This window comes from Gavia stellata, chromosome 3 (assembly GCF_030936135.1).
Source record: "Gavia stellata isolate bGavSte3 chromosome 3, bGavSte3.hap2, whole genome shotgun sequence".
Lineage (NCBI taxonomy): Eukaryota > Metazoa > Chordata > Aves > Gaviiformes > Gaviidae > Gavia > Gavia stellata.
In genome coordinates, this window is record NC_082596.1 from 101175381 (window position 1) to 101188150 (window position 12770).

A 12770-nucleotide genomic window follows, 5' to 3' on the forward strand; every position below is an offset into this window, starting at 1 on the left:
CCCCAAACATAGCTGTTTGGTGCAAAATACCTTCACTCTCCTGAACTGCACAGGGTCTCAAGAAAAAGGTCTTCTCTGCTGGGCCGCCAACGAGCTCTCCATGTCCATGTGCCCCCACAGTCCTCTGAAAGGACTGCTGTGAGGCACCAGGCAGGGGAACTGTGTCTCCCTGGGACCACTCTGAAAACCAGCACCTCAAGTTGCATTGCAGGCACCCTGAAGTAGAGAGACACCGTCAAAGACTGGCAACATGGTGAGCACGGCTTCTTGGGCTGTGTCCCTCAGAAAATCCCCTCCAGTCTCCCACTTCATATGCACTTGTGCCATGAGCAGCTCTGCTCCATCTTACTAAGAACTGAAACTTCAGTGCCCAAGCTGTTCCCTTAGCCCAAGCTCCCTGAAATGCTCCTGGTGAGCAGGGTTGGGGTAAGACAGGCAGGGAGAGGGAGGGAGTAAGCAAAGAAGTGCCAGCAGCAGTGGCAGATCCTCGGAGGTGGTGTGGGGAGGGCTTGGCAACCCTTTCAGCACTGTCCTATTGCAACAGGAGGGAGGAGGATATACAGAGGTTACTTAAAAGCCCCCAACTTTTTCCAGGCTTCTATTGTGCCTCAGAAATTCTGCAAGGGAGAAGAAAAAAAAAAAAGACTATCTGAAAAGAAGGTACCCTTGCTAGCTAAAAAACTTCCTTTAAGAGCTTACTGCTATTAAATAATTGCTACATTTTGAATTGCTGTTTTGAGGAGCTTTGGGAAGAAGTTGTGTTCTCAGCCATGAATATTTTCTTGGAATGATGGCATGGCTCTTTCATTGCTACGTGCTTACCCTGAAATAGATGTGAAAGCAGTTTTGACTAGCTCAAAGAGAAGTCTCTGATCATCCTGCATCTGAGATTTCCCTTAAGGCAATTAGTGGGAGAAAAATAAGTGGATAAGTGCTTTTTTATTTTCTTTTTTTTTTTCCTTCCCCCCTTCTCTCTTTCTTTCTCCCTCTCTTTCTCAAAAGTGGATTTTCTGTGTGCAGGAGTTAGCCCTTTAGATATTGGGTGTTTGTGTGCATAGGGACAAAAATATAATTCTCCACTAATCATCCACAGACTGTTGTAGGCTGCAGTATTTGGGATGATTGCAGTATAACTTAGAATGTCATTTTTATTAGGGGGAGGTAGTGTGTGATGCACTTTCTGGAAATATAACTTGCTGTTTTGGATTCAATAATGCTGTTTTGGAGGGTGGGAGAGTGAATGATTTTCCAGTTCTTTTACCTGAAACTCCCTAATGTTTTTAATGCCCTGCTTCTCCTAGGCAAATACTTCTGTGTTAGGCTTCCCTCTCCTTCTCCCGCCCCCCTTCTTCTCTTATTCATATGTTTTGACAAACACAAAATGCCTTCCAATCCTTAGAGAGCTGTACACCATCATTAGACTGATGTTTTCTGCCTCTCAGTTTTTATTTATGTGAATCTAAAAATGTGTATCTCACTGGCACCCCACACTGTTTTTGGTTTCTCCCATCTTACATGTGCCACGCTGGCTCATGTTTGCTTTTTTCTTGCACTCTTTCTTTCTTTCATGGTATTACAACATTTTTTAATACAGGATGTCTGAAACAACGAGCACCAACAAGGAGAAGAAACCTCCTCTGAATGGAAGAAGAGCCCTCCCATCAAACAACTCCAATGATGAAGAAAATGAGGTCCCTGAGATGGAGGCTTTTGGATTGATACCTAGAGGATTTAATCCAAAAGGTACAGTGTACAATTAAGCCATAAGTCTATTTTTACATCTTCCATACTCACCTCTGCACAGGTCTGTGAGTTAAAACCGAACAACTTCTTGCTTAGTATTGTAAATTGTGTCCTACGTACTTCTAGAACTCCTTACACGTTTTGATCTCAGACAGATTTTTAGTGCTGCTCATGAAAAACTTACTGAAAACACCCATGTGCATGGAAGTGTGACCACAGGTTATGGGTAGGGAAAATGAGGAGTAGAGAAGCTGGATGACCAGTTTTCAGCTTGAGCTGTGGGACTGGTTAAAAAAAAAGGCAAGAATGGGTTTTCCCAGTTTGATCACAATTGCAGACTCACTTTAGAAACTGCTGGCTTCAGGCATGGCTGTGGCAGCACTGGGGTGAAGGGGGTAGGAGCATCCCCTCTTAGTGGCCCTGCTGGTTTATACGGCCTTACAGTAACTGTGAAACTACTGCAAAATGCCGGCTGGCAGGGAAAAGTTTTGCTAGATGTTCAGCTCACTCATAAAAATGACCACAAAACTAAAAGGAATCCCCATATTTTTAATTATTCCCCTGTGAAAACTGTTTCAGTCGTTTGGCTGGGGAGACAAAACAGTGTCACGTAGGGGATGGGCAAACAAAACTACATTCTCAGTGCCAACTCTTTGGAGTGAGCCTGAAAAAAAATAGGTAAGATCTGGTTTAAAAGAAATCAGAATTGGGTCCTGAATGAGTCACCAACCAGATGACATTAATTTTTTGGCCTATTTGAAATGAACAGCAGAGCTTGTTGAACATGGCAACTCAGGGTAGCCAGATGTAATAATACTTAATGCTCACATGGGACTTTCCATCCAGGGTTGAAAGAGTGCTTAATAAATGTGGACAAGCATTAATTACTGTATTTTACACATTGGGAAACAGGCAAAGAGATTTTAAGCGACAAGTTCAAATTTTTATCACAAAGCATTATTTCTGTAATCCTAATCATGTGCCTTAACCACACGTTCCCCCCATTTTAATACACAGACATTTCTTTAAAAAATACTTATTTTTGAAAATGCCTGAGCAAACCAACTGGCATGTTAAGACTGCAGAAACTTTGCTGAATCTTTTCAAACAACCCTGTAGCTCTGGGGCAAGTTTGTGTGTTTAAATTGTCAAATGTAATGCAATACAGGTCCTGACTAGATATCGTTTCAAAACCAGTATGCTCCCAGAAGCTGGAAATGTGTAAGGGTGTGGGATACCTTAGAAGGAATGCAGCCTGTAGCTAAAGCCCACTGGCACCAGGAGGAAGTTTCCTATTGCTTTTTGATGTGCTTCATATCAGGCTCCGAATGAAGAGTGGTGCTGGTGGGTGGGAGCCTCTTGCCTTTCAGAAATGCAATGGAAACTTAGGAATGTCAGGTCAAGTGAGTTGAGGCAGTAACCCAACATGTACTTAAGGTGATGCTGCTGGTGAGAAAAGCAGCCCTTGTCCAAAGCAAGAGTTTTTGTGGCCATAAGATAACCCTGGCTATGGGACTGGTGTGGCTGAAAAATAAATTTGTGCATAACAGCAAAACTCTTTTTGTATAGCTGGATCAGCTCTGCTGTGAAGTTTAGCTCTGCCATGCTTGTAGCAACAACATGCAAGGGGTGACTTGAAGGGAAGGGACTGCAGCAGCGTTCCTGTTTCAGTGCACATCAGCTGTGATCTAAGCCTGTGATACTGGCTGATGTAAGTGTGGTCCCTGGACACACTGTTTTGGGGTAGGATGCTTAAGTTACCTGTCAGACCACGTTAAAGATTTATAGCCCAATGCAGCTCAGACTGGGACTTACGTTCAGGACCTGAGCCTGCCCAGAGCACTTGCAGTGTTGGTTGTGCTCGGCGGATGAAGTGAGCGTCAGCAGGCAGAGCAGGAGGAGCAGAAGGGCATGGCAGGGCTCAAGCGCCACGAGCACATCCTTGCAGAGGACCGCTTGTGATACTTCCTTCCCCTTCTCCTGCACACCTCTACACTTCTGGGTTGTTCAAATTTTTTGTAGTGGTTCCCACATTTCATTGCCAAAACACATTGAAAAAAGCATGCAAATGCTTTTGTCCCTGCTGTTACAACTGAGGTGTTTTCTAGTCCTTGGGATAGGATTGGACACCTGCTATAAACATCTAAATGTCGGTGTCTTCACCTGTGTCAGATCATAGTCAACACAGAGCCATCCAGTGAGTGGAGGTGAGGCATGGGCTGTCCAGAGAGGCGGTGGACGTCACTTCCAGGGTGATCTGGACCCTTTTCTCAGCTCCACTGGCTGCAGCAACCAGCCACCAACTGGCCATAAGAAGAGGTTACATACCAGGCTCACATCGTTTAGATGTCTAAATTTAACTGAATCTTGCCCTTGATCTGTGCAGTGTAGGTGTCTACAGCTGAGCTAGTCACCCTCGTTTCCCTTGACAGCCAACAGAGAGAAACAGGCATTTTTAGGGTGTGATTCATTTGACCTATTTTAGCTACTACTCTAGGATGAGGTAAAACCCTGTGCTTGACTAGCTCTCTGCTGACACCCACTTCTACTCCGCTGAATCACAGCCGGAGCAAGTGGTGGAGGCTGCTGGGGACAGCTGTCTGCCCACCCCAGTCAGTGGGCTGCCTGCTGCGGGAGCCCGGCTCGCTGGCAGGAGGAGATGCTCAGTGAGGAGGACGCGCAGCCCCCGAGTGCTTCTTCAGCAAGAAGCCTGTGTCTCCGTGAACGCGCCTGTGCGGTGTCCTCCCCCTAGCCCTTCCTAGCCAGCTCATCTCTCCGCAGTGTGTTACGAGTGGGCCTGGCGCTCACAGCCACTCGGAGGGAGGACACCCACGGTCTGCAAGCTCCCCACGCACCCTCCTTTGCAAAGTTTGGCGACTGGCCAGGGAATCGTGCTTCCCCTGTTAGCAGAGTGATGGGCGCCTCCTTTAGAAACGCACTATTCTGTTTGTAATCCAGAGCCCTTTCTGGTCCTGCAAGAAAGCCTGATGTTTGAAAGCTATTCTTGTTATTCGAAAAACAGCTCAAGTTTGTGCTCATTTATTTCCATGCAAGCTTAATGTTGCAAAAGCTTTAAGAAAAGATCAGACTGCTGCCTTTCATGCAGCAAACCTGCTTGCACTAAACAGCAGACCAGGCTACGGGCAAACCATCAAATGGACCTGACTTCAGAGGAGCCCTCGATGGCCACCTCCCCCTCACAAAGAGATGAGCAGTGACGTGCACAGCGCCTGGACCCTTCCTTTTTATCGTACTCTGGTGATGGTGTTAGCACACCCTGCTCATGTTTTGTCCTCCATGATTACCATTACTGCAATTAACACAGGCGCGGTCATAGGTTATCTTCATCTGGCAAGCTCAACGTACATTTTAACACTGACAGTGAAAGTGAAATGTGTTTTCTGCATATGTGTATGGCTGTGTTTTGACAGGAGCCGTGTAAAGTCCTGAGATGAAATGAAGAAAACGCTGAACTGATGGCCCAGGGTGGCTTAGCTTTGCAGTTCCTTGAAAGGTCTAACATGCAAGGGAAGGGCAGCGTCACTGTTGCGTTTTATTTCAGAACATGAGATGAAAACACAGCAAACCCTCAACTCCATTTTCATGCCTCCTTGGAAGGAGGTAGAACCTGAGCCAAACTTACTGATAGCTTCACCCCTCACAGAGCCCCAGGATATGCAGCTTTTACATGCGGTGCTTTCAGCCTGGGAGGGGTTGGGAGAGATAACAGGAGAGACTCTCCCTTGCTCCCACTTTACCCCGCTCCAGGAAATTCTTGCCTCAAGTAATTTAATTGTGAGCTTTATCAGCATTATTGCGAATGTGCATTCGTAAGTTTTGCAGGGAGGGAGGCAAAGACATGTACCACTTCTCAGAGGGGCAATGAGAGTGATTTCTGAGCAAAATGTGTTTAACGTTTCCCACAAAGAACATCTCTGTAACTTCAGCCCATGCTAAAGCCAGTGGGGATCTACAGAAGTTAGTCCAGAAGCCTGGTGAATTGAGCAGAGAGTAACATTGCCATGGGACTTTAAGCCTGCCTCAGTATTGAACAGGGTATTCCAGCCTTTCCGCAGATGAGGGTTAGCAGGAGGCAGATGGGTTTGGGTTCAGTTGTCCAGGGCTTTTCCATGAAAGGATCCTTATCTTGCTGTATCCTCAGGCAGTTTCCCTTCCTTCTGTTTCCCCACAGGGCAGGGCTAGGCAGCTGACGGTGACAATGCACGAGCGGAACCTGCTCCTGCTGCCCTTATTTCCCCCTCTCCCGTTAGCTGTTGCCCAGAGCCCAGTCTGAGTGGCTTGGCTAAGGCAGGAGAAGGACGATGCTGGAGTCTAGGGGACTTGCTGCCTGCAGGGCTCTGCTGATGTCTTGAACACATCCTTGCAGAAGGGCAGGGCTAATGCACATGCTGCTGTAGCCTGGAGGCTACACACCCGAGAGGGAGCTGCTCTGCTGCTGGCCACTATGCAGTGTCTCCCTGCCTTCAAGGAAAAGCAGTGTGTGTCTCCCTGCCTTCAAGGAAAAGCAGTGTGCAAAGCTGTTGTCTGAGCTTCTGTGAAATGGGCTGCGTTCAGCCCTCAGTGACTTGAACATCTGACTTATTCGCTGAGCGCATCATTCCACTCAGTAGCAGGCCAAATTAGCCACCATCATGAGTACACACAGCTCCACCAGCTGCTGTAAATGTGCACCACTTTTTGCCAGGCATGAGTTTGGCTCTGTCATCATCAGTATAAAATGCAGAAATTAGCTAGTTTCTAACTGTCAGCACCTGGAAAGACAAGCTGAGAGCTGCAAATCAAGCTTTACTCTCCTGGTGGTGAGCAGTAATGGTCCTCCTGGCAGAGGTTTCGTGATTATCTGCCCCAGCAAGTAGGCAAAAGAATGATGTCCAGTTCGTTTTCATGTGGTTGCTCGTTGTGTGAGAAGACTCCCATTGTGAAGATTCCCAGTATGGTACAGTCATGTAGCTCATGGTGACTGCAAGTGCCTTTGGCTATCCCAATGCCATCCCACACTGGTCATTAGCTGAGCAGACTAACTTCTAGCAGTGGTAGGCTATAACCCCTTAGACAGCCCTAATTTGAAGGGAGCGAAGCTTTGCTTGTGCATGTTACAGATACCTACTAGTGTTTGCCTATAACTCTAATCTGTAATTATATACTGTAATGTTATATTTAGTCTTCATAAGAAGACACTAATAGCAGTGGAGGTATACTGAGAAGCTGAGTCTAGGCACATAGAATATACCAAAACCTTATTTAATACAGACAGTCCAAGCTCTCAGCTGAATGCAAGACCATTAACTGCCTCTCAGGCTCTTCAGCACTCATAGTAGTAGCGTTTTGCAAACATCAATGTATTTAAGCATCACAAAACCCCTGTGAATTTGCATTTTACAAATGGAGGCCTGCATGAAGGGAGACATGAAGCCACAGCTGCCAAAGGCCCACTGATTGCACTGCTAAACTTGTGACAACGAGGCCCAGACTTGCAGAAAGACGATGCCAAAGGAAAGAGGGAGCCCAACTCTCCTTGGGGATATTCAGCTTTCCACCCATAGCAACCTGCCCTTACTGCAATTGCATTCGCTATTCACTAGAAGCCTTGCAGCCTCTGTGAAAATGGCAGGTGGACAGAGAAGTGTCAGTCCGTAAGTCCCTGCTCAGCCAGGAGGATGTAAGCCCCAGACAGATCCAGCACGCTCCGTTGCATCGTGTTCCTTGATGAGGCAATGCTGGGGAAGGGGAGGATGGAGCCTCTAATGATGTTGATATCAACAGTGACATTCCAACATACTGACTCCTTCCCTCTCTGTTCGTTTACGTGTCTCTGCAGATTACCTCCGTGTTGTGGACATTCATATGTTCAAGGAGCCCCATGAGATTAACAAGCAGGAGCACCACACCGACAAGTACTACAGCCCCAAGCTGATAGTGCGTCGAGGACAGCCTTTCCAAATCCAGATTGACTTCAACCGACCCTACAAGCCAGAGACGGACCGATTCTGGCTGGAGTATTTGATAGGTAAGTGCCTGGCAAAGGCTGTGTCACAACAACAAAGTAAGGTTAAAGAGTCTCTCATAAACAGGAACACAGCAGTACTTAATGGCTGGGTCTTTTCCTGTTACGATTGATAAACCATAAAAACAGGCTTAACCATAGGCAACGAAATGCTTTTTTTAAACAGGGTCTGAATCCTTATTCAAAAAAGTCAGCAGAATTTCTTGTGAGAGAAGGAGCAGTATTTGGGGCTTTCTGTTTAGCAAGAAGCTGTACTTTATTGAGCTTTAAAAGTTATCTCTGGTTAAGGCTCTATGGCAATACCAAACGGTAGGTGGAATGGGAAACAACTTTTATTAGTGTTTAGGAGATGCAGGGAGGAGGAGTTTGTTGTTTAAGGTGGGAGAGATGACTATGTATGAACTGGGATAACAAAATGTTGACTACACAAGGGGGGAAAATTACACAGAGTGAAAGAATAGGAGGCCTTGCAACTTCACAGCCTGCATTTACAGCCAACCTAGTAACAAGGGGGAAGGTTCAGAGATTGTAGCTTTGGACCAGAGACTTACTCAGGGCCATATCAGACACTTTCTTGATTTACTGCAAAAAGAGCAAGAAAGCATTTTCCCTCTCACTGAGAGATCTTCATCAGAGACCCAGGTCCTCACGTACCTGGTGCCTTATTGAAGGTACATGACTAGAGAAGGGCATGACCTTGCTAGAGAAGGGGAAAAGCAAACGACAGAGTGGGGCTTCCTGCTGTGCTCCAAAGATGGCCCCACTGAATGCTGCTCCCTGCATCAGAGCTCTGGGAAAGCCCCAGCTTCATCTAGAGTGATCTGGGAGTTTCTGTGTTAAGACGTCAATGTTCCCCTTATAAACTCTTTAAAGTAGGTTTGAATTGATGTTTTAATTTACTTTCCTGAGAGATGCAGTTCTGAAATTTGTAACATTGATTTTTTTTGCACTGTTGAATTATGATGATGTGGCCATTTATTAGATTTGTTGCCTTTTAAAGCTAGATGGGCGTTTATCTCTTAAACATATGTGCAGTGAAAAGGTTACTGTCTGCACATTTTTTTTCATGGGTCTCTTCTTTCTAATTTAAATTAGGGTTGGGAGGCATGTTATGACAGTCCAATGAATGATTGGCTGAACAGCCATAAGTGCCTTTAAAAATTTAATATGCATAAATATCATTAGTTCTTTTGGGATTTAATTAAATTCAAGACTGCTCCCTTAATCTTTATATGTTTAAAACAAACAGCTGTAGCAAGAAGAAGTGGAAAACAGAACATTTGTTTTTTATTGCATTGTGTGCAGTTTGCATTTGTTTTATTCAGATATTCTATATTGGAAGAAGAAATTTAACACTTCTTTTGATGTTGCGCAGTCCACTTAAGAGAACACACTCACTTATTTTCCTGTTGCTCTTTCCTGACACATCTGTCCATGGCTTGTACCTTGAATCTCTAAGCATGGATAAAAATCCCTTCATCCTCAGCCATGGTAGGACTGGGGTTAAATGCAGCCCAAGCCAGGGGAGACTTTGCAACAAACTCAGCTCTGAATGATCACTTTGGAGTCAGCCCCGAGTCTGTGGTTGACTTCCCCTCCCCGTTCTTCACTGTTATGTTCCTTTCTGTGAAATGGGAAGGGTAATGCTGATGTCCCATGTGTGGTGGCTGGCAATCAGCTGAAGGAAAATGCTGCATATACAGAATAGTATACAATGCTGTTGCCCTTCCCTGCTTTTTAAGTGTCTGCTTCTGTGAGCATCGCTGCCCTCTTGCTACAAGGAATTTAGTTCACAGGCATTCAACTGGGAGAAGAGATGTTCAAGCTCCTCTTCTAGGAACTGGTTAATACTCAGTGCTCCACAAATGTTTCTCTTTACACACATGTGGTGAAAACACGGTACATTTATTCTCAGAGGCTAGCAACAGAAAGCAAAACAAAAACAGTCTACAAAGGAGAAGGAAATTATCCAGAGGTGATCTGCTTGACTCTTGCTACTTCTCCTTTTAGTGGCAATTCCAACGTTTAATGCCTTGAAGGGGAGAAAGAGGAGATTTCTCTTACTTAGGAAAGGGCGCTGAGTGCTCGAGGTTTCAGTGCTGTGCTCTCAAACCTTTTGTCACAGGGAGACATAGCCATTTACAACCACGTTTTTTCTGTTTGTCTGCCTGAAGAACGGGCATTCACCTCTCGTAATGCCAGATGCCTGGACACCAGAGCCCGGTCCAAAGCTGTTGCCTGGGCTGCCTCTGCGAGCAGAGGAGGGAGGCAGGCACCTCCAGGTGGCAGTTTAGCCCTGCTGTCTTGAAATGGGATGAACTCTCTTCTGGATTTTTTGTCTTCTTCCGTTGACTCTGACTTCAAGATAAGTGAGGGGAGACAACTCCTACCCTTTGGTCCTGCCAGGCGGGAGCTACACCTAGGGACTGGCTCAGGCAACAGCCAAGGCAGCTTGAGCTCAGAGAAGCTTTTTGCACTGAAACAAGGGATATACCTCACAGGGAAGTGCTGAATTTGAGAGATTAAAGTGATAGACACCAGGAAATATCAGCCGGTTGTTGTAAAATGACATTACCAAGGAGCTCTCTGCATGCAGGAGCAGTGGATTTCAAATGGTGCAGCAGAACTGTAGAGTAACCTAGGTTGGAGTGACCCCCGGAGGTCTCGCATCCAAGCCCTTGCTCAAAGCAGGTCCAGCTTGCTCAGGTTGCTCAGGACCTTGCCCTGGGGACAGATTTTGAGTATCTCTAAGGATGGGAAGGTTACCCCAAGCAGTGTGGATCAGGCTGTCCACGAGCTGTAGAATCTTTTGGGTGTTTCAAGGGGCTATTCTCATAAGCTACAAAGGTACTTGTGGTAGGGACAGCTGGCCTTGGCTCCCAGGGAATTCAGCTGGAGCTGGGAAAACTCAACACCTCTTTTTGCAGGGCTGTGCCTACAGAGAGGGCTGTTTATACAACAGCACCGTATAAAGGTATTCAGAAATTATTAGTTCCCAGCACTGGAAAGTTCCCAGCATTGATGTTAATCCATCACAGAATTTTTATCCATTAAAGACTAATTTTGCTCCTGAAAAATGTGACAGTGGTAATGACTAGATCCTGTGTGTGTGCAGAACTATTCTATTTCCTTTATTCCCTAAAATTTAGTTTTACTTCTCTTTTTTTGCCTCTATATTTGCTTCTTTTGCGTCATTAAAAAGATGATTAATGATGCAAGTAAAGCAAGTAGAGACTGCTTAATCCTTCTAATTGATAATGAATCAAGGGTACCTGGGACAAATGCTTCTTGCATCATGTGAAACTAGGTCTGAAACACTCACAGAACAATCTTTAGTAACAAATTTTTTAATCCACAGTCCATTTAAAGACCATTCACAAGAATCTAGAATTAACGGGCTAAATTGTATAAATACATATATATACGTAAATATATAAATAGTTCACCTCAATCTCTTGAAAGTCACTTTTACTGATATTCTTCTGAGATGGTTCCTTACAACTAAAGTCCTTTCTGCTTTAACAGACTGTTTTCCATAGAGTCATCATCGGTGAAACCGGCTGAAGTGCTAACATGTGAATTATTATAATCCAGTTTTGCACATAACGCTTCATGAAATTAGGACCATACTTGTCTGCTAAAGTATGGAAAACAATGAATGTGCCAAAAAATCCACATGGAAAAATATCCACTTATAAAGAGTATGGGATGTTATTCCAGTTCTCATGCTGGACTGCAGCCCTGCCTTAGTACCTGTGGTTTGGGAGCTGCTCCATCACCACATATTTCCTTCCTCACAGCCCACTTCCTGGCATTAATGAGAGGAAAGGTGAGCATCACCCCTTGGGAAATACTCATTTGGTTGGTCTGGGATTGAGATGAAAGAGCCACAAGAGAAGTGTAGATGCTGTGCTTACATCCAGTTCCCCACAGCAGGAATAGTTTCAGTTTGCTTGGAGCCCCAGGGAGCCCAGAGGAGCCAATGACTCCTTCACCCATCTTGATCTCTCCTGACTACTGCCTTCGTGGTGATGGGGATACTTTGTGCTGCTCTTGGCTTTCCACAGTGTGGGGCTCAGCCTGTCCGAGCACAGCTCCTGCACCTGGGGCAGCCAGTTTGGCATGAGCGCTGCAAAGTTTCCACAGTCACTGCTGCACTGGCAGTGATTTCTCTGAAAAGCAGATGTATGATTACTTATACAGCCTTCAATCTTGCTGTTAGTAGTAGTTTCCTGTACATGGCTGTAAATCCTAGAGTGGTTGATGAGTTTATATGGTGCATCCTTACTCTAATGATATATTTCCCCATACCCTCATAAATTGTTGTATATTTGTATTTTCCTTAAATGGCTTCATAAATCCATATATGTTGGTCTAGCCCTAAATATTATTATGAACGTTTTATTCATTGGCATACTGCTGGAATGATCATAAATCCCAGTCCTCCAGGCTACTATCACCTTTCCACACGCGTGCATGCATGGACACCCACGCACCCACCCATATGCACTCCTCAGGCTTCTATAAATCATTGGATTTTGGCCTGAGATGAGAGCAGAGACTTGCTGCTCCTTCTTCTACAGTCTTCCCAGGCTTGCTGTAGAGGAATAGTTATAAACACATGAAAACACCTAAGAACAAAAACATGTTAGAGCTGATCCCATAGGGCTTATTTAGGTGACACCAAATTCCCAGCTACAGTCAGAGGGATATCTGAGTACAACTAAATAACCAGGGATCTGATGCAGGACCCCGCCCCAAGAATCAGTGGAGCTTTTCATCCTGTCCTACAGTGTCCACAGCCTTTCCCTAATTCCACAGCAGTGTTGGGACATGGGTTATTCCAGGAGGGTTGAGGTTTTGTTCCTTTTGTCAGGCAGTAAATCTGTCTTAGTGGGAAGTATTGCTACCCCTGCTGTCATCTGTCCTCCTCAGCAGCTCTGGGGCAGGGCAAGTGGTAGCTAGTGGAGTGGCCAGGACATGAGGTGTCCCCCGGCACCTC

General features: G+C 45.4%; 1 protein-coding gene across 1 annotated transcript in view; it reads left to right on the top strand.

The window, feature by feature from the left end:
* The first annotated feature begins 634 nt into the window (after nt 1-634).
* Nucleotides 635-12770, top strand: part of F13A1 (coagulation factor XIII A chain) — a 59358-nt gene continuing 47222 nt past the window's right edge. The window contains exons 1-3 of the mRNA XM_059836235.1: nt 635-660; nt 1595-1743; nt 7583-7771. Of these exons, the coding sequence (XP_059692218.1) occupies nt 1596-1743; nt 7583-7771 (337 nt within the window). The 5' untranslated portion in view covers nt 635-660; nt 1595. The remainder of the gene's footprint in view (nt 661-1594; nt 1744-7582; nt 7772-12770) is intronic.